Source organism: Aulostomus chinensis, chromosome 17 (assembly GCF_037954235.1).
Source record: "Aulostomus chinensis isolate RoL2024-O1b breed Wild chromosome 17, RoL_Achi_v1.0, whole genome shotgun sequence".
Taxonomy (NCBI): domain Eukaryota; kingdom Metazoa; phylum Chordata; class Actinopteri; order Syngnathiformes; family Aulostomidae; genus Aulostomus; species Aulostomus chinensis.
The window spans coordinates 20672286-20691881 of record NC_141336.1 but is presented as its reverse complement, the minus strand read 5'-3'; the positions used below and the strand labels follow the sequence as shown (position 1 = coordinate 20691881).

The following is a 19596-nucleotide window of genomic DNA, read 5'->3' as shown; positions in this document are numbered from 1 at the left end:
AAAAATCAGATAAACTAATTAGTCAGCCTCTATCTCGAATCTTCTCACATTTGCTTTGTAGCTGCTGAAACTCTTCAGCGTCGCTTCCTGCTGAGGGGTAGTGCTGTCATGTCATCCTCGCGTGCTCTTTCTCTCCCGATTAGCCATGAGCTCATATCACAGTTGTGCCTGCATACCTCACCCTGGCTATACTTTACATTGCTCAGTGGCTGGCAAGAGTTACCCCAGAGCAGTGAGCGGGGGAATGGGAGGAATTTCCTCCTTTATATACAGTAAGACCTTTAGACTGTCGCGAGCTCTCCTGGCTTCAGTCGGCTGGTAAAAGAAGCTTGTGTTACTTGACAAAAAAATGAGACTAACTTGCAGTCAGAATGTTTTATAAGAAGAACACACTGAGAAAGATCAACACTGCAGTGATTTATATGCTTCAAGGCCCTCTTTGACCCTTTATGTTTTGTTTTGTCAGCTCCACAGGCCTGAGTGCCATGCCAGAGGGGTCCCATTCTGCTCTCCACCAGGGCCCAATGGGGGAAGGTAAGATCACTGGAGTAATATTTGTTACAGCCCTGGCTCTTATTATAGCTGCCAATGAGTTTACCAGTGGCACAGAGCTTTTCATATTCCTGCTGCTATATCTGGTTACTCAGGACAGTGCACCAACATAACGCAGGAGAAGTAAATGGAAAAAATGCTGGAAGTGGAACAATAGAGGAAATATAAAGAGGGAGAACTGAGAGCGCAATGAACTCTCCTCCTACAGTCCTGGCTGGCAGAGAGGCTCTTTGTGTGGCTGTGGAGCTTGGCCAACCCCCCCCCCCCCCCCCCCCCGATACAGCTGAAACATTGGTGGACTTGCACATCAAACCAAAACATGTCAGAATCACAGACGGCTAAGATGGCCAGCCTGTCCAGTAGTGCTGACCTTGTGTGCTGGGGGCCAGTCAAATTACATATTGTTTTAGTGTTCGTTATCTACAGCGCTGAAGCCCCAGCCTTGACACAGGGCCTCTTTGTATCTGTTTGCCTGTTCTGTCCCTCAACCCCCACACCTCCTCTCCTCTCCACTGAGCACATTTGGCGCAGGGCTTCCTCTTGGCTGAAGATTACCCATGTGTCAATGGTTCCCTTTTTTCCTCTGCGCCTGTCCTTTCTGTTCAGCTTCGGCCAGAAGAGGCTTTTGGCTTGGGGAGACTTGTGCCACCCTCAGGAAAATTTGTCTCTCCATTTCATCAAAAGGCCACTCTGGCCTACCTAGACATACTCACAGCTCATTTTCAGCTCAGATGTCTTGTAACAAAACCTCTTTTGGTGTGACAAAACACCCTTTAACAGTTAGGAAGTGAAGTTACCCCAGCTGTAGATGGAAGGTCATGATGATGCGGTGCAGCCAGTAATGCCGCATCAATGCAAGATGATGATTGGATGTTGTCATTTGGCAGGAGGAAGCTGTCCAGCTCTGGTTGCTCTTGAGGGTCAGAAAGATGAACAAAAGGTGCATTGACTAGTTTAGCGGCAGGCTCTCTCTGTGGAATCCAACGTAAATCAAGTATTTCTGATCAAAGTACTGTTGGGTGATATGACTATATTTACAACGCAGTGGCAGAAATGTAGTTAATGTATGGCATGACTGTTATTGTTAATCAGGGCTTCATGCTGGTGCCAGTCTTGCCAAACCTGCCCCATGACTTGGCAGACAGGATGGAGAACGAGAGGGTTGTCCTTAAGTTGAGTTGTTATGATCCCAGGAAGTGTCCCAGATACGAGCTAAAAACACAGTACCTGCGAGTGCTCGGGTCTAGGAACTGATCTCATACCGCATGATTTACAGTGTGAATGCTGAATAGACACCCTGCCACATCCCTGTTCACTCAGCCATCTCTGACTAATATCACATACAGGAAATCAATTCTTCTTCTTCGCTGCTCCAAAACAGAATATGTGCTGTGCTTCCATGCACGGTTTTAGAGCTGCGAAGAAGAACCGATTCAAAGTAGGTAAAGTTAGTCGGAGGGAGCTAGCAAACATTAGGAATGTGGTGATATTCCACATCGGAAAATTCCACCAATAAAACAGTGACGTGTTCAGTATCAAGGGTGTAGTCTAGAGGGCTGCAGTGACTGCGATTCTGTCCTATCTGTGTTTTGTTTTTTTTAATAAAGGTTTTAACCCGAAACCCATCACACAACAATGATGACATGTTACATCCATGCCGGCTTATTTGTCAAGCAATACGTAAGTTCAGGTGTCACAATTGGCATTCGTCAGGAAAGTGTGGTATCTTTACATCTCTATTCTCAATGTCACTGTGGAATCTCTGCGCGTCAGAGACTGAAGATAAGGACTCCCTCTGATCTTCTTTGCCCCTGGCAGGAATGTCGCTGTGTGCGCAGAATCTATAGCATTAAAGGGGTTCTGGGGGACGGGCGGATCTCCTTTCTCTGCAGCTTTTCCAGCCCAGTGGGCATTGGCTTGTGCACATAGATGGATGATGGCAGGGATGGCTGCGTCTCTGAGTGGGCTTCTTAATGGAGCTCCTGGACTGGAACTCTTTCACTGCTTAATTGCCTGTAGCGTTAAATCACAGACAGCCTCAGGTGAAGCTCCTGTTCAGCAAAATTATCAAGTCGCGCACTGTCACTCTCTGAAACTTCACATTGTACTCTCAGCTACTGTGTTGATATAAATCCTTACATAACATGCCCACTATTGTAGTGGGCTTTATACAACCCTGCATTCACTGTATTTAATTTCTTTGTCTGGCTCAGACTCTGGTTCTCTTCTCAGAAGAATTTCTTTCATTGTAAATCATTTTACAGCCCCCTACAATGGCATTCCTCCTATAGAGTTCTTCCGCTGGATTACCCACATTAGTTACAGGCTCTCTGCTTTCGTGTTCCTGTGAGATGGCCTCTAACGGAACCCATTTGAATCAATAAAACTCTGTATCAGCTTCCTCCATAACACTTAGCATTCACTCGACATTTTGTATGCAGTCGTGCAAGGGATGCAAGTAAGTACACAGTGTTAGAACTGAGTAATGGGCTTGCCATTTTTAAATGGCGCTGCATAGGATGCTTTATGGAATTAGTACTTTTGGGATTTATTACTGCATTAAGCCAATAAATTTAATCTTTCTTCTGTAATTTGAATAAAAGGCAAATATGTTAGCTACCAATGGCAACTTTGCTCATCTATCGTCTGTGTGCAGTGAGGCAGGAAGTGTTGAGAATGGTTCCTGGAAAACATCATCACACCCTTTGTGGGGATACACGAGATAAACAGCTTGATGTGAGGTAAATGAAGCCCTCGTCCGCTCCACACTTCACACATCTGTCCCGCCACCAGCCTGTGTGGACTCTGGGGAGGTGCTAACAGGGTGGCAGTGTGTGCTTGTAGACTGACAAACTGGTAGTAAAGTTAACAATAGACTCACACCTCTGGCCTCCATCAGGCCCAGATGCTGTGTGTTGTCCGGAGGAAATGGGAATTTTGAATGGATCCGAGGCCTGGTTGTGTGCTTGTGCCTGAAGGGCTTGGGGGGGGGGGGGGGGGGGGGGTAGTGGGGAGGGGGGTTCTAAGTGGATCATCACATGCCTATACACTGAGGTCAGTTGGCACGGCTGGATCCTCTAAGAGCCTGGGTCGAGCACAAGAGATGTTTATAGGATTAAATATGAGCTTTTTAAGAAGTCCTTTTAGTTCTTTGACAAGTCTCCCTCTTTGAAACGTGACACTCTTTAATTCTTCCTTCCATCCTACATTTGACCTCTCAATGTTGAATATTTTAGATTGAAAAAAAGATAGATATTGTTTTGAAGACGTTGACCAGATTCTGTCCAGATTTTATAGGTAATCAATACTTTGTACTCAATCATTTCTGGAATCTAAAAAATGTCACAGTTTACAAAAATGTCAGGATGATTAACGCTACCCGGTAAATGAGTGAATGTCACAGACTGAACAAAGCGCAGTTAGTTTTTACTTTTAAACACCAGAATTCCTCGAGCTTCCCGGCACAGCAGTTTGACCTTGACTGTCAGCGTGGAATGCAGGTTCAGTGTGTGCATGTGCGTGTGCTCAGCCTCTGTTTATTTACCCACCTTAAAGCTAATTATTAACATGGCATTTAAATGTCCTTGTGGGAAAAAAAAAAGGCAGGTGTAGTTTAAACAAAATGTTACGTCTGCACATAAAGGCTGTGCAAAGCAGAAATTCCTTCAAGTGACCTAAATTCTTTCCATCAAGGGATAAGGAATCAGTCCAGGCCATCAGGCTCAGCGTCTAATCACCAGGTTTTTTTTTGACTCATGCTGTTTGATAATGGTCAAACGCCCTCCATGCTTGTGCCTCCTTGCCCCCTGGGCAGCCATTCGCCATTACCAGGTGGGGAGGAGTTTTTCCCATACGGCTCAGTAAATAACTACTTCCCTGTCTCCCGACAACCACTGGGGGAGGAGCTGAGAGTTTGTTTTGGGGGGGTGTTGAAGGAGGAAGTTCAAAGTGTGGTGGAGGGGCTAAGAGATGTGGCACAAAACATGATTCTGTCTTTAACCAATAAGGAAATCAGGGTCCCACACTGTGTCTTTGGCTCAGAAAGATAAGGGGTTTATTTTCCTTGCCTGTGAATGACCTTACAAATCAGCCAACCAGGAAGAAGTATTTTCTACCTTGTTTCATGCTTTAATGTGGGAAGTGAAAGTTGTCGTTATGGCTGGTGGGAATCTCCACTAAATAATCACTCTTTTCAGGGACAGTAAAGGGAAACAGATGGAAAGACCGCAAGAATGTGCTCCAGCCGATGAAGTTTATTGAAAGGACCTCAGTCGCTGCAGACGCTTGTTAAAGTGATTTCTGTTAAAGGTATAGAAATGGCGTTTGACAGAGCCAGATTCCTGTGGAGTAAGTTATTATCTCCACAGATGCTTTTAATGTGAGCATTAAAACATTATAACAAAATATTACACTTTTACTATCATGGATCATGCACTTGCGTGTGAGAGGTGTGAGGAATATCACAAGGTGACTTCAGATGTGATTCACTGTCCACTGGCTTCAAATTCATCGCAGACTGACGAATGAGTCAGTGTGAATCAAGCAGGAGCGGCTTTGTGACGGGCTGCTAACGTTGCAAGCAAGGGCATGTTTTTTTTCCCCTGTTGGATAATGGGACGTCAGTGTCATCACTTTTACTTCTAATATTTATTTTCTATGCTTAGAAAAATGCTCGACACTGATGTAGCTGACAGGCTTGCCCACGGTAGCGAATAGTTTAGAGGAGACGAGGTGCTTCTGATTGGCCTCTGTAACCAGCTGTCAGGAGCAAGTCCTTCTGACTTGAAGTCACGCTCAGAAGTAGGATTTGCATGCTGTCCATTGACTTGGGCCATGCTGTTCCTGTTTCTTTGCCCCTGATTTGATTAGAAAACAACATTCCAAAGGTCAGACGGGATGGTGCAGAAGAAAATTCAGCAGAAGCTCGGGTTTATTGACTCATGTGCCATTGCATGCTTCAACGTTGAATGAAGCTTGACTTGGGGTCCTAGTATGATCAGCAACAAATCACCATAAAGGTGTGTCTTGCCGGGAAGCTCTCCACCAAATGTGGTGCTCACTCATCATTCATCATAATAAGAGTCTGGTGGAAGGATTGGAGGCAGGCGACCTGGACTTTGACACCTTGTCTTCTCAGGCTTCACAGTTTAGTGGATGAATTTCATTTTCGGCGCTGTTCGTACAGGTACGCAAGGACTGCCTCATTATAATGATTGAATTACAGTGCTATGATCATCTTTGTGGGGGGTAAAGAAATCTTTCCAAACCTAACATAAGTGAAATCCTTAGTTTGCATCTGGCTTGATTTACCTTTGCGTTTGTGTTGAAGCCAGGCACATAAACAGATGGTGGAGAAAGGACAGGTGTGGAATCACGCATCTGCGCTGAGGCTGGTTCACTAGAAGTGATGAGAAAACGTATCATCACAGGATTTTGCAACCAACAACAAACGTCATAGCTACATGCCGTGGCTTATCGTTCCTCCCGAGAACATGCTATTATTTATGTGGAAATATTTGCTGCTCCGATATGTGCCAGCTCATGTCAGTGGATTAGAACATTCGTGGCTCCTGCTGAGATGTCTCTTCTATTAAGCAGGCAAGCTAAAAATTGTTGTGCTAGAAAATCTTCTATATAAAGGAATTCTTTGTGTCCCACAAAGCAGCAAAGTCAAACAGATGGGGATCATTTCTGTCATTCCTGTGCCTTAAAGAAAAGTTAATAACCAGGTGCTGGAGTATTCATTTCAGTGTTTCTGCTCATCTCTGGCACCTCCTTATTAGGAGCCACATGTCAGTCATGCAACCGTGATGTCAGAGACGGAACAGTTTATGAACTGTCTGCTTTGTTAGCTGTATGATAAGCTCTGACTTAAATGGGAACAAGTGTAGACTTTACATTATTAGTTCTAGACTGATTACTCACTGAGCCCTTCAGCGACGCATCAGACTGAAGCATGCACTTTCTCATCATGTGAGCGGCCCTGAACCGGCAGTTGAAACCCTTGTGTAGTCACAAAAATATACACGGTATCTCGTTGTATTAGTAGAACTAAATTAAAGAGAACTACTGTCCAGGGGATTTGGTTTCAGCGACGCAACAAAAGAAAGGGGAAGGTCATGCTTGCAGCATTAGCACGCCTTTGTCTGTAAATGTTAACCTCGGCTTAACGGCCAGGAAACTGGAATTCAAAGAATCACAATGAAGTGTTGGGAGATTTGTTGTTGTTGTAGTTGTTATTTGAATTCCAGGCATTTTTCTAGTAACATTACTAATCTGTTCATGTACAGCTGATCGCATGTAATCCATGAAGTATCACATCGTCTCTGTGCCACCGTGTACGACTAAAGGTGTTTTCACTGAGACAGACCAGACTTTGAGAAACTGGTTTGAGTGATTAGGGTTAAGGGTCTGTCTGAAATCTAGTCCAATACTATTCTCTTTCTGTAGCCTTGACCTGGTTAATGGTTTTATCTGCGAGTTAACGCTGTAGGACTGCAGTGCTTAAACAAAGGAGAGTGTTTGGTTTAGAGCGTATACTTTGTGAAATTGTAGAGTGTGAATGAATGTGAAAATCTACGGCTTAAATGGACATTTTTGTTGTGGACCGTATATTTAACTGAGCGACACTGTCTCCACAACGCTGCTGCGTAAGATATAATTTAACAGGTCAGTCCAGTGAGCTGTTTTGAAGGAAAGAGCACGCAAGAGAGTGAGTTGTTGTGAGTAAATTTAAATATGTAAATTCTGGTCAAAGTCTTAGGGCACGTGACAGATGCAGGAAGCGCAGACTTTTCCTGGCTCTGTTCACCTTTCTAATTATTCTGCCAGGTGGCATTTTTAGACATTTGAAAAATACCTCCTGTTCCAGTGTTTACAGGACGGTTGTTCCTTAAAGAACAGTCATTGCTGTGCTGTAAACACAGACAAGGGTTGTTGTTTTTTAAACACGAGTACATTTTTGTACTGAACTTTTACTTGTCGGTAGTCTTAGAGACTTTTTTCCCCCCCAGTTATTGAAAAACACCTCTGGCATTTTGTCCATGAAGGTTAGAATTCCAAGAGCTTTTTTTCCTTCAAAAAAAAAAAGATGATGATAACCATGATGATTTGGTGCTGAAGCGGTTAAGAGAGCCGTGCTTGTTTTGAACAGTTTTACTTGAAGTGGGGAAAAATTGGAAGTGAGAAGACGGTTCGTCAATGTGTCCAATCATAACTTTTCATCAAGGAGACATCTGTCAAACTTAGGAAATCAACAAGATGGAATGCAGTGATTGTAAAGTACAGACAAATTGATCAAATTTCAAATATGACACCATGCAGAGGATACATGGATACTGGACAAGATAAACACACACGAGGAAGTACCCTCAACTTTCATTCTTAATAATAGCCAGCAGGGAACAAGAATAAGAGGTCAGATTGTATAAAAGTCTTCTCACTTGATTTATTACCTCAGCCAACAATTTCATAATGAGGTCATGGTCTCAGCCACTTGTTTCAAGCCTTCAATAAAGCACAATGTTAATTTTCTAAATTATAGTCCCATTGAGAGTGAAGTAGACAATAAAGTAGTGCTTTATGGCGTGGATATCTTGGGATTGTCAAGTGGCCACAATGATGGTGTTGAGTCCAGTCCAGATAGAGACGCTCCACCACAGCTGACGGTTCCTGAAAACCAGGATCTGTCTGCCAAAAATGCCAAACTTCAGGGTTCAAAACACAAGTCCACAAACCAACAGCTGACGTCACTGGCTAGCTATGCTCTCTTCTTTTATCCACTTTTATGCCTTCACTGCATGTTTTAGACTAAATTTAAGGATTCATTTAATACCAGGCAGTTTGCATTTGTCCACATCTGACAACACGGTGGCACAGAAGTGGGCACGGCCTGGCCGCTGTGGCTGCAGATCCCTCAGAGATTTCTGAGAAATGTTTGCAGATGCTGCAGAGACTTTAGCTCCGAGGAGGACCAGACACTCATCTGTGCTGTCTCTGTGATAATGGTGTTAATTATTTCGTATGTTGAGAGGAGAGAAAAATCACTGGCAAATATTCACATTTGTCTGTGATGGATTTCAGCCCTTGGCTCCTCAGAGTGACAAAACAGTGCCAATGTGGTGTTCATTTAGTCTGTAGCCTTCATTGTGCTGGTCCCTCTCCTCCCTTTGACTTGGCGTCCACTACAATCTGCAGCTTTATTACAGAGGAATATTGGGTGGGAGGAAGAGAAGCGAGGAGGAAGCCAGCTTCATCTGCCAGAGCTGAAAAACCAAAAGTAAAGGCAGGAGGGGCAAAGGAAGCAGATGCCTCGTTCTAATTCATTGCGGTTTAGTAAGTGTAATAGCTCACCACTACACTCCCTTTACACCATCAACCCTGTGATTTGTCACGGAGCGTAAACAGAGTTTTCTCTAGTGGTCAGCTCCTGCTTGCCAGCTCATCTATTTCTCCCAGTGAGGTTTCGTATGGGAACTGTGTTGTTTGGACGTCTTGCTGTGGATCGCAGAGCGAGTAGTGCAGCATGAACGAGATCCTCATGAGCTCAGTAGTGACTCATGGAAAGTTTGAGGGTGCCAGAGGGGGGGTGTGTGTGTGTGTGTGTGTGTGTGTGTGTGTGTGTGTGTGTGTTTGAAGAAACTGGAAGGTAGTTTGAACCTCATCATCCAGCTGTCATGTCAAACAATTTTCCAAATGTCATAAATCACTGTTTTTGAGTGATTTCCATGTTCTTATGTGAAATATTCGGCTTCTTAAGCATAATTCATTCCACGGAGGGTACATGGGAGATGAGTCAAGTGTGTTAGTACATCCATCAGCCTGAATACTCTCTCGATTGAGCATACGTTTTGTGTCATCAGACGTGGGCTGCAGACTGATGATGCACATCCAATGAACTTATACTGTATATGCCTGCACTTGTCAGTCGTGGAGCAGTGGAGTGTATTTCAAGCAACATCTGTGGGCTATCAACAGCAAATTATGCTCCCCATCCCCTCTTGGCAGTACCCTTTACCTGAATCATTTCACTTAATGTTTTGCTTAATGATCGAGTGTGCCTCATGCAATCCAGTTTATTAGTCTGAAGTCAAATTACATGACAGAACCTCTTGGCAAAATGGTTTTGACCTCTTTGCCCCTCAAATGCTTCAGGAAATGGAGCTCTCTGCACAGTGGCCACTCAGTACGCCATTCTCACACCGCCATGACTTCATATATTTAGGAAAATTCCCCATCTGGCCAGGAAGGATGTGAAACAGAATATGGATTCCATTTCTCTTAAATTTAAATGTAGCCCAATAAAGTCATATAAACAAACCTCCTGGATTTTTTCCATTTTTTTTTTCTTTTTTCATCTCATCAGTTTTTCCCGCTCTCTGTTTTTCCAAGGTTAGGCCGTCAGCAGTCCGGAGAACAAGAGGAAATGGCTTGGTTTTCCAAAGAATATGCAGCTTTGTAATTAGGCTATGTCAGTAATGATTTGAGCTTTTACTGTGAAACCTCTTGTTGTCTCAGCCAGCGAGTGGAACTCCTCTTCTGAACAGCCTTTTATTCATTTCTGAATGGTAGTCTGCTCAACGTAACTGGAGCATGTGCAGAATATATTTACTCAAAAGTTCCAGACCACTGACTTTTTTAAAAGTGTTTTTTTTCTTGTACCCCAGATTACTGTATGTCATCAATGAAGACATACAGTAATGAATAATGCGTGGGGCTGCACTGTTTTACTAACCTTTTGCACCTCGGTTGCTTGTTTTTTTGGTTAAATCTTTCATGCAGCTGCACAGGAGCCACAAGTGAAAGCCTGCTGCATATATTCTCTCTTGCATTGGCTTAATTTCTCTACGAGATACATAATTTCTTACGAAAGCGAAACAGTCAGCCTCTGAAAAGGTGGCCTTAAGGTGTTGAAGTCTTTCAATACTCAAGTACTGACCTACTTTCTGTGTGTATTCTTCTCACCTATCAGAATATCCTCAGTTGTCCTCGCCCCTCTGCGCCAGAGAACATGACCAGGCAAACACTGACTCAGGCCCTCACTGTTTCAGCCGGCTATGCATGGAGCCACCGGACGTGGACGGGGAACGTCCTGTGAGCCTGGTGTCCACTCTCTCTTCCGGCTCGTCGCGGGATAGTCACAGTCTTTTTGGGAGCACCGTGGCCCTTCCTTCCTCCAGCACCCCACCCATACCAAGTGAAGAGGACATAGATTTGGAACTGAGCCCAGCTGATAGCACTGTAGAGCTGACGGGGGACAACAGTCCTGCCCTCGCAGGCACCAGGGTCCACTGGCGGGGACAGCTGGAACCTAGGGTGTTCAGCAGCCAGTGGAATAACAACAACACCACCTCAAACAGGAAGACAAGTGCTGAAATACTTCACTTCCCTGCTTCGCCTGTCGTCACCGACGCCATGGCACCAAACCCAAAGCTGACCTATGTGGACCGTGTTGTCATGGAGATCATTGAGACGGAGCGCATGTATGTCAAGGACCTGCGCAGCATTGTAGAGGTGGGTATGAATAAGCTGATTCTATGTATTCACTTCCAGCCTGTTGGGGTCAAAGATTTGATATTATGTTCTGTGTATTTAAAGCTTGACTTGGATTAATAGGCGGCCGTGACTTAATGTCTGCAGCCCCGTTTAAAGGTAATTTACTGAATGAGCCCATTCAGTAGCCAGAATAGGAGAACGGGGCTCAACGGCTGTTGAGCACAAATGATGTCTACTGTTTTCCTTGCAACTGTTCTCAGGTCTCAAATGAATCTTGTGCAGTTTCATGTGGATATTGTTGTCTTTTCTTTACCTGGCTCCATTCAGGCCTGTCGCCATGACCTCAGTATTGATTTACGGTGTCCACATTAGAACCTCACCAACTTTTTTGGTGGATAATTTTACTTAGGGTTTTATTTATTTGGGATATTATGATATTTTCCACATTCTGATTTGAAATTATGACCAAATATTCTTACATAAAAAGATATTCACACTTTGAAAGGGTGCGTTTTACTGTTATTTTATTACATCAGTTTCATAAAAGCAGTTTGCTCCTAAAATGGCAATATTGTTTACCGCAGTTATTTCATTGTGACAGTCCCAGGCCCCTTCTGATTTCATGCTTCCCAAATAAATCAGTGAGCAGACTCAAGTGCTTGTCTAACATCTGGTATTGTCTGCAGTGTTTATAGATTTCTAGCTCATACAGATCAAGGCTGCAGAGCAGTTTATAATCTGATCATTGTGTTGTGTATATAAACCATCTTGTGTATTTACAGTGCAGTGAAAGTTTACAGCTTGTAGACTGGAATCATGGACTGGGCTCATATCTGGTGTTTAAACTCTGAGGCCAATCTGGGACACAGTTTGAGTCTTTCAAGACTGAAACCTTGTGCTCTGTGGTCGTAGTCAAAGTGAGGACATCATAGAGATGTAAAGCATGGACAATACACCGGGGATGCTTTCACTCCTCAACAGGTCATTTATCTCTTACTGCTTTTTCACCTTTTTTAAGTCTTGGATCCAGACAGAGTACCCTCTCTAGGCCCTCAATCTTCCTGAGTGTAGCATAGCACCCGGCTGTCAGACAGCACCCGCTGCACTGATGGTAATGTCTTTAACACGTGCAGCATTTCTGAAACATGAAACCAGCTTGCACCTCTCCTCACCTTGTGTCTGTCTGTGCTGGTCTCTGATTAACGACTTGCTCCCGACAAACACTTTTCAGGACTTCTAAGTATTTCTTTTGACATGAGCGGCAGCAGCAGCCCTGCCTAGTCTGGCCCCAGTCACAATCAGGCACTGCAGCGGGCTCCAGCCTCGTCTGAGCTCTCCCAGCCAACACAAACACCTCCATCTTTGCGCCAGCTAGTGAAACAACACGGATGAAAAGGAGAGCAATGGGTTTTTCCACAAGTTTCGGTGTGGGAACATGTTCTGTGTCAGATGTATCCTCTGTCCTTTTGTGACTACAGTATGACATTGATTCCATGGGACTTATTTCAATGTCACTCTGGGGCTTGAATCAGACAAGGATGTGTGAAACTACCGGTCAGTGAACTCGTTTAAAGCTCCCGCCTGATGACACTGAACCAGAGCAGCTGCTGAACCTTTCCTTTTAGATTTATCGCTCAGTCGCATATCTCTCCCCCTCCATGAGATAATGTTTGTAGGACAGCTGTTTGACCCAGTTGGTCTCAGACATCTTCATGCAGCCCAAACACCTGGCCTGAACACACCCAAGACTCATCATACTCAGCATTGTTGGAACAAGAATGTGGTCTGTGTTCAGGGATTCAGATTGAGCTGCTCCAGCATCTCCAATCTGGATGAAAACGTGACTCATAACTGTCCAGCTTTTTAGCTGGACCAGAGCTTGTTTGCACTAAGGAGAAGTTTGCCCTGCAGCATTTCTGGCAGGAAGCCTTTCTGTAGGAGAGAGGTTAGGTTTTGGAAAATGTTGTGGTTCAGGTTAAAACTGCAGCTTTCACAAAGGCTTTCTGTGAGAGGACTCACTGGCAGACAGCCTCTGAGGCAAACTTCTCCCTCATGGTGATTGTGTGAGGTTTGACTGGCACCCTTTTAATGACATCATCTTGCTACGCCATCTTCTTCTACAGAGTGGCTGAGAGAATAAGCCACCCAGGTTACCTCCTCTCTTGATGAACCAACTCTTAATAATCACATAACACTAGTGGATGGATAAGTGCGTCAGTTCACCTTATTTGCTAGATTTTTGAAAGTTTGGTTACAATTCACAAAATATAAGATACTTTCTGACCTGCTCTGGTGCTCCTTTTCTAGGACAGTTGTACCACTATTTTTAACTGGACATGTTAAAGGAAACAGCCCAGAATAACATCTACAGATCTTGGTCAAATGGTTTTTGACCTTTTGTGAACCCATTTTTTTAGTTAAGGAACATGCAACAGCAACAATATCACAGGGACCAGTCAAAAACTGCAGATGAGCACTTCGTGTAGCTACCTTATTGACCGACAACTGGCTGCCAACACAGGGTCCAGTCATATATGAGGTTGACCTAGTCTTGTTTTAAGACTGTAGCCTGTATAACTATGAACTCCAGACATGGCATCACATAGTATGCTAAAGGTCATGTGTGTGGTGTTAACACAGGCACCAGCACAAGATTTTCTTTGGGAGACTCTGTGACGCCCAGCTGACTGCAGGTCAGCATTGCTCTCACAGCACTGGAATTCTGCAGCCACGTTCCAGCTGCAGTTCTTTCAATAGTGTGATGGTGACTGTACTCTAGCTGTGTGTGTGCGCGCGTGCGTGTGTGTGTGTATTTGCACCAGATTGTCAGGGAGACTGGGTGTCTGTCGAGGCTGTTTACTGTTATGCTCTTTATTTAGTCGTCGCTTGTGTGCGTGTTTGTCTCTCGTCAACATGCTCCTCTACTTGTTTGTATGGCACGTGAGTGTGCAATGGAGGACGAGGGAGGTAAATCATCCAGATGTTGGCATATTTGGCTCCTGTGGTTTTTAGATATTTTTATCTGCTTGAGAATACTCCGGGGAGAGTGGAGTCCTAGACGGGCAACAGAGTACAGAGATGTTTGTCAATGGAGCAAACCCTTAAAAGGATCACTGACAAATTAAGCAGCCTTTATTTTTACAAATTAAAAAGTCTTGATACAAATCTGCACTGCTGTAGCAACCAGCTGGACATGTCATATAAAATAGGGGAGCCAAAAGGTGGAAAACGTAGTCATGCTCCCTCTACTGGTAAGAATTTGCAAGTGCTGGTGTCACATATGTCACCAAGCACTGAAATGAGCTGTTCTTTTAAATGGAACTCCATCGCTGCTGTTTTTCCAGGACTACTTGGGTCACATCATCGATATGAGCAACCTTCCCATACGCCCAGAGCAAGTGTGTGCTCTGTTTGGAAATATAGAGGACATCTATGAGTTCAACAGGTAAGAGTCCCTTCCGAAACAGCGTGATCCCTTTTCAGATAGTTACTGATGATGGGTAAAGACAAAGGCACATTGTTCTCAGAGCAGAAGAGGAAACAGGCACTGCACTCTTCCTTGTTTTAGACACTTTGATATGTAATCAACATTCTTTGGTTTGATAATGGAGTGAAAGAGGATTGCTACAGAATACATGAGACTTGCTTCACCATCTTATCAGTGACGCCAAACAGCAGCACACTTTACAGTGGAGGTGGTGCTGCAGCGAACGCTACTTTCAATCATCTTATTTCAGCTGGCGCTCACACGGCCGACCACACTGGCTGCCAAAACACACATTAACATTCCTCTTTCCCCTCACAGTGAGGACCCTCCCTGGTAATGCCAGGACAGCACAGAAGCCTGTGTAGGGTAGATTGGACTTTTTTTTTTTTTTTTAAATCAAACTTGTGATGAAAAGGATTCTGACAGGGCTCTAGAGAGCACAGCTGGAGAGGGAGGCTCATTTAGTGACGTTTCAGAATGAAGATACGATATCTATCTTCCTGTTTAGTTTGGGTGAAAGCTCGCTCGTGTCAGCCTGTGAAGAGTGGCTTCATGTTTATACATTTTGCAACAGAGGCTGCCCAGGGGAAAACACATTTTGTAGGGAGAGATTAGATTTTCGCACAGCCCTTCGTTCATTCATTCATTCTTCCAGCGGTCACACAGGCCACATGCTCTTAATAGTGCATGCAGTAGAAGTTTTTTCCAAACAAAAAGGCTGTGCAAAGGTAGTGTGTATCCACCAATAGTGATAAGACAATACTGTTTCCAGCATGGCACTGTATTCCTGGTAGACTGAAGTAAACCATGTGATCCCGTGATCTTGTGAGACCTAATGTTCTTGTAAATCCAGCTGCCTCCCAAGGTAAGTGATTAGGACGGACATGGAGGATGAGAGTGAAATTGTACATTCCGAGCAGGAGAAGGAAAAATCCCAGCCAGGCCAAGAATTTGTTCTGGAGTTGTTTTTTTGTTTGTATGAAAATTCCAAATGAATGAAGGCAATGATCAAATGTGCTGTAGCACAGAATATTGAATTTACAGGTGTTCTGGATTGAGGTATTTTTGATTACCGTGGTAGAAGGTTACATGTACAGCTGCGGTGATAACATGACTTCTCAGTATTCTGGGACTTCCATTAAATTCATTTTCGACAGCGACGGCTGTTTGACCACTTTGTGTTTACCCAGGATTTTTTTTTCTTTTTCTTTATTGCACTCAACCCTCTCCCAACCTTGAATAGTGTTAACATTGTAATCATGTGGTATGAACAAATATTGATTTTGTGCTGAAAAAAAAAATCTCGACACAAAGGAATTTACCATGAACATGTTGACTTATTTGATTGTAGTCAGTTTCAGTCAAACCTCACGGGCTTTGATCCATCCTTTGGAATGTAGAGTGTAGAACTGTGTAGGTTACAGACTTGATGATCCTTTTTGTGGACATTTTCCAGTACTTTTCCATGTTTCTGCCACCTTCGGTTGTGCACACGTTATGAATCACTATATTACATCACAACTCTCAGGTTTTTGCTCCTCAAATATAGAATAAAGCCCGTTATCTTTTTTAAAAAATGCGAACCCAGTCCATGTCCTCTCCCTGGACATGCTTGAAGGCTCATGTCTAAGTGTATGCTCCCCCCTAGTGGTGGCATCCCATAACAAGGGTTAAATTTCACTCTGCAAAGTGCTAATCATTTGTCCTCTCCTTCTTTCTGTGGTTATTTTCACTTCCTGGTCCTCTTCCCTGAGTTTAGGACCTCCATTAACACCCAACTTTCTCACTTTTGTCTTGTTTTGCTTTTCAGTGAGCTTCTGCAGTCGTTGGACATGTGTGAGAATGACCCTGTGGCCATCGCTCGCTGCTTTGTAGATAAGGTGAGTGTAACTATCTTCTTCTAACTCATATCAGCTCCCTCAAAAAACACACAAGTGATCAGTTCCCTTTTTTTTTCTTCCTCAGAGTGAATACTTTGAAATCTACACTCAATATTGCACCAACTACCCAAAGTAAGAGGCTCAGAAATACTATTTTGAGGTTTTTTTATTTTCTGTGATACCGGTGAAACCTGCTTTGACTATCTCTCCACTCTCCCCCCAGCTCAGTGGCGGCTCTGACCGACTGCATGAGGAGTAAAACTTTGGCCAAGTTCTTCAGGGATCGTCAGGCTGCTCTGAAGCGTTCGCTGCCTTTGGGCTCGTACCTGCTCAAGCCAGTCCAGAGGATCCTCAAGTATCACCTGCTGCTTCAGGTACAGACCAGAGGTCTTTTTTTTCCTTCACTTCAGTGCAAATTCAATTGATGCTTGATCGCTTCATTCACCCAAGTATGGACAAAGGAAACATTTGCGCAAAAGTCAGAATAAAGATTGATTTGATTTCTCCTTGTTTTCATAATTATACAGGAAATTGCAAAGCACTTTGACTCAGATGAGGACGGCTACGAGGTGGTTCAGGAGGCCATAGACACCATGACGGGAGTGGCCTGGTACATCAACGATATGAAGAGGAAACACGAGCACGCCGTCAGAGTGCAGGTCAGCTGGAATTATCACACGTGTATAGAAACCCCTTTTTGAAAAATGTATTACAAAGTACAGTTCTGTCTCTCTAATAGTCAACCTTGGATTTATATCAGTGACTTCTATGTTTGGTGTCAATCTATATTTTAAACCTCTAAAATTCCAACAATCTCTGAGCGTCTGAGGCAAATCCATTAGCCTGCACAGTTTTTCGCAATTTGGTATTGACCTGGAAGCCGTCTGTCCTGTCCAGTTGGATGAAGACTGCGGCTCTTTTAATGATTTCCTCGTTTGAGTCGCTGGCCGGCTCAGCTTTCATGGTAGGGGGTGTTTTTATGAGGACTACATGTAAAAATTGTCATTGGACTGCAGATAGATGGCTGTGTGTGTGTGTGTGTGTGTGTGTGTGTGTGTGTGTGTGTGCGCGCGCGCGCATGCAGGAGATCCAGTCTCTTCTGATCAACTGGAAGGGTCCTGACCTGACCACCTATGGAGAGCTGGTGCTGGAGGGCACCTTTCATGTCCTGCGGGCGAAGAACACCCGTACACTCTTCCTCTTCGAGAAGATGCTTCTCATTACCAAGAAAAGAGGGGAACACTACGTCTACAAGACCCACATCTCAGTAGGGGTTTTGGGCATGTTTCCGTATTGATCATTGATGAAGTGGAAAAGGATGACTTAAAAAAATAACATGTAGAAAATACATTTTTTCAAGTAACGTGCAATTGTGGTTTTAATTGCAGTGCTCCACTCTGATGCTACTTGACAGCGCGAAGGATCCGCTGCTCTTCATTGTCATTCATTTCAAGCATCCCAAGCAACCCCACACAGTCCAGGTACCTGTGCAGCACGATGCTGCGTGCACTCAGAAATATCACAAAGCAGTCATTAAATCATTGTAAAAACAAAATAAGTATTTTTTGTTGTTGTTTGCTTGTTGTTGCAGGCCAAGTCAGTGGAAGAGAAGCGTCTGTGGGCCCATCACATTAAGAGGCTCATTCTGGAGAACCACAACACCATCATCCCTGCGAAGGTGAACGACATCGTCGCCTCACACTGGGGTTTCATCTCCTTGAGTTGTCATCTCTATTAAAAGCACTTTTTTTTTCATGTTAAGGCAAAAGAAGCCATCATGGACAACTCCAACTGTAAGTGCTACCTATTAAACCATTCTTATGCTTAGACCAGTTTCACTGTTGCCATAGCAACCAGCAATGCCACATTCTCGAGATGTGGGTGTTTAACGGTGCGCAGTGCTGTTTAATTTACAAGTCCGAGCCCGTAACCTTTCTGTGTACGTGGAGGAAATTGTTGTGATTACGGTTGTGAGTGGAATGACGCATCTTCTCGCCGCTCAGATCCCGGCAAGTACAACTACAGTCCTGAGAGGTTGAAGAGAACCGAGTCCTGTCAAGCCAATGACTTCCATCACGCAGGACGGAATGGAAGGAGGAGATCGGGTAAATGACACCACACGCCTCCTGTCCACGAACACACACGCAGCATCATAGAAATCGTGTGCGATGTTCGGCATTATTACGTGACAACATAAATGAATTGTTAGTAGGATAAATAGAATTACTGACCTTCAATTGACATTGAACTCCTTTTTCTGTCATTATAGAGCCTGTAAAACAAATTATAAGGAGCACAAAAGGTTGGTACATTGTAGTGTTTTTATATATGTGTGTGTGTGTGTGTGTGTGTGTGTGTGTGTGTGTGTGTGTGTTTATGTGTGTATATATACAGTGTGTGTGTGTATGTATATATATATATATATATATATATATATATATATATATATATACGTGTGTGTGTATATATATATATACGTGTGTGTGTGTGTATATATATATATACGTGTGTGTATATATATATATATATACGTGTGTGTGTATATATATATATATACGTGTGTATATATATATATATATATATATATACGTGTGTGTATATATATATATACGTGTGTGTATATATATATATACGTGTGTGTGTGTATATATATATATATATATATATATATACGTGTGTGTGTGTATATATATATATATGTGTGTGTGTGTGTATATATATATATATGTGTGTGTGTGTGTATATATATATATACGTGTGTGTGTGTATATATATATGTGTGTGTGTGTGTGTGTGTATATATGTGTGTATATATATGTGTGTGTGTGTGTGTGTGTGTATATATGTGTGTATATATATGTGTGTGTGTGTGTGTGTATATATGTGTGTATATATATGTGTGTGTGTGTGTGTGTATACATATATATATATATATATATATATATATATATATATGTATATGTGTGTGTGTGTGTGTATGTATGTGTGTGTGTATGTATAAATTGTAATAAGAAAACTGTCATTTTAGAAAACAATTGATCCATTACTTGGTTTTGTCCAGTGGCCCAGCAGCTCCGCAGCCCTCTACCAATGTTATTTTGTCCGCATCTCCATGTCGCTCGCGCTTTGTTCGTCCTCAAAGACACCTGGAAAAACAGATCAAAAGACACACTCACACATCAC

At 43.4% G+C, this 19596-nt stretch overlaps 1 protein-coding gene across 1 annotated transcript in view; it reads left to right on the top strand.

Annotated features, from left to right (window-relative positions):
- LOC147246729 (pleckstrin homology domain-containing family G member 3) overlaps positions 1–19596 on the top strand; it is a 30788-nt gene that overhangs the window by 5087 nt on the left and 6105 nt on the right. The window contains exons 2-14 of the mRNA XM_086183104.1: positions 467–534; positions 10523–11064; positions 14391–14491; positions 16344–16413; positions 16499–16545; positions 16637–16787; positions 16941–17072; positions 17498–17680; positions 17802–17894; positions 18005–18091; positions 18176–18206; positions 18417–18518; positions 18683–18715. Of these exons, the coding sequence (XP_086039230.1) occupies positions 486–534; positions 10523–11064; positions 14391–14491; positions 16344–16413; positions 16499–16545; positions 16637–16787; positions 16941–17072; positions 17498–17680; positions 17802–17894; positions 18005–18091; positions 18176–18206; positions 18417–18518; positions 18683–18715 (1621 nt within the window). The 5' untranslated portion in view covers positions 467–485. The remainder of the gene's footprint in view (positions 1–466; positions 535–10522; positions 11065–14390; positions 14492–16343; positions 16414–16498; positions 16546–16636; positions 16788–16940; positions 17073–17497; positions 17681–17801; positions 17895–18004; positions 18092–18175; positions 18207–18416; positions 18519–18682; positions 18716–19596) is intronic.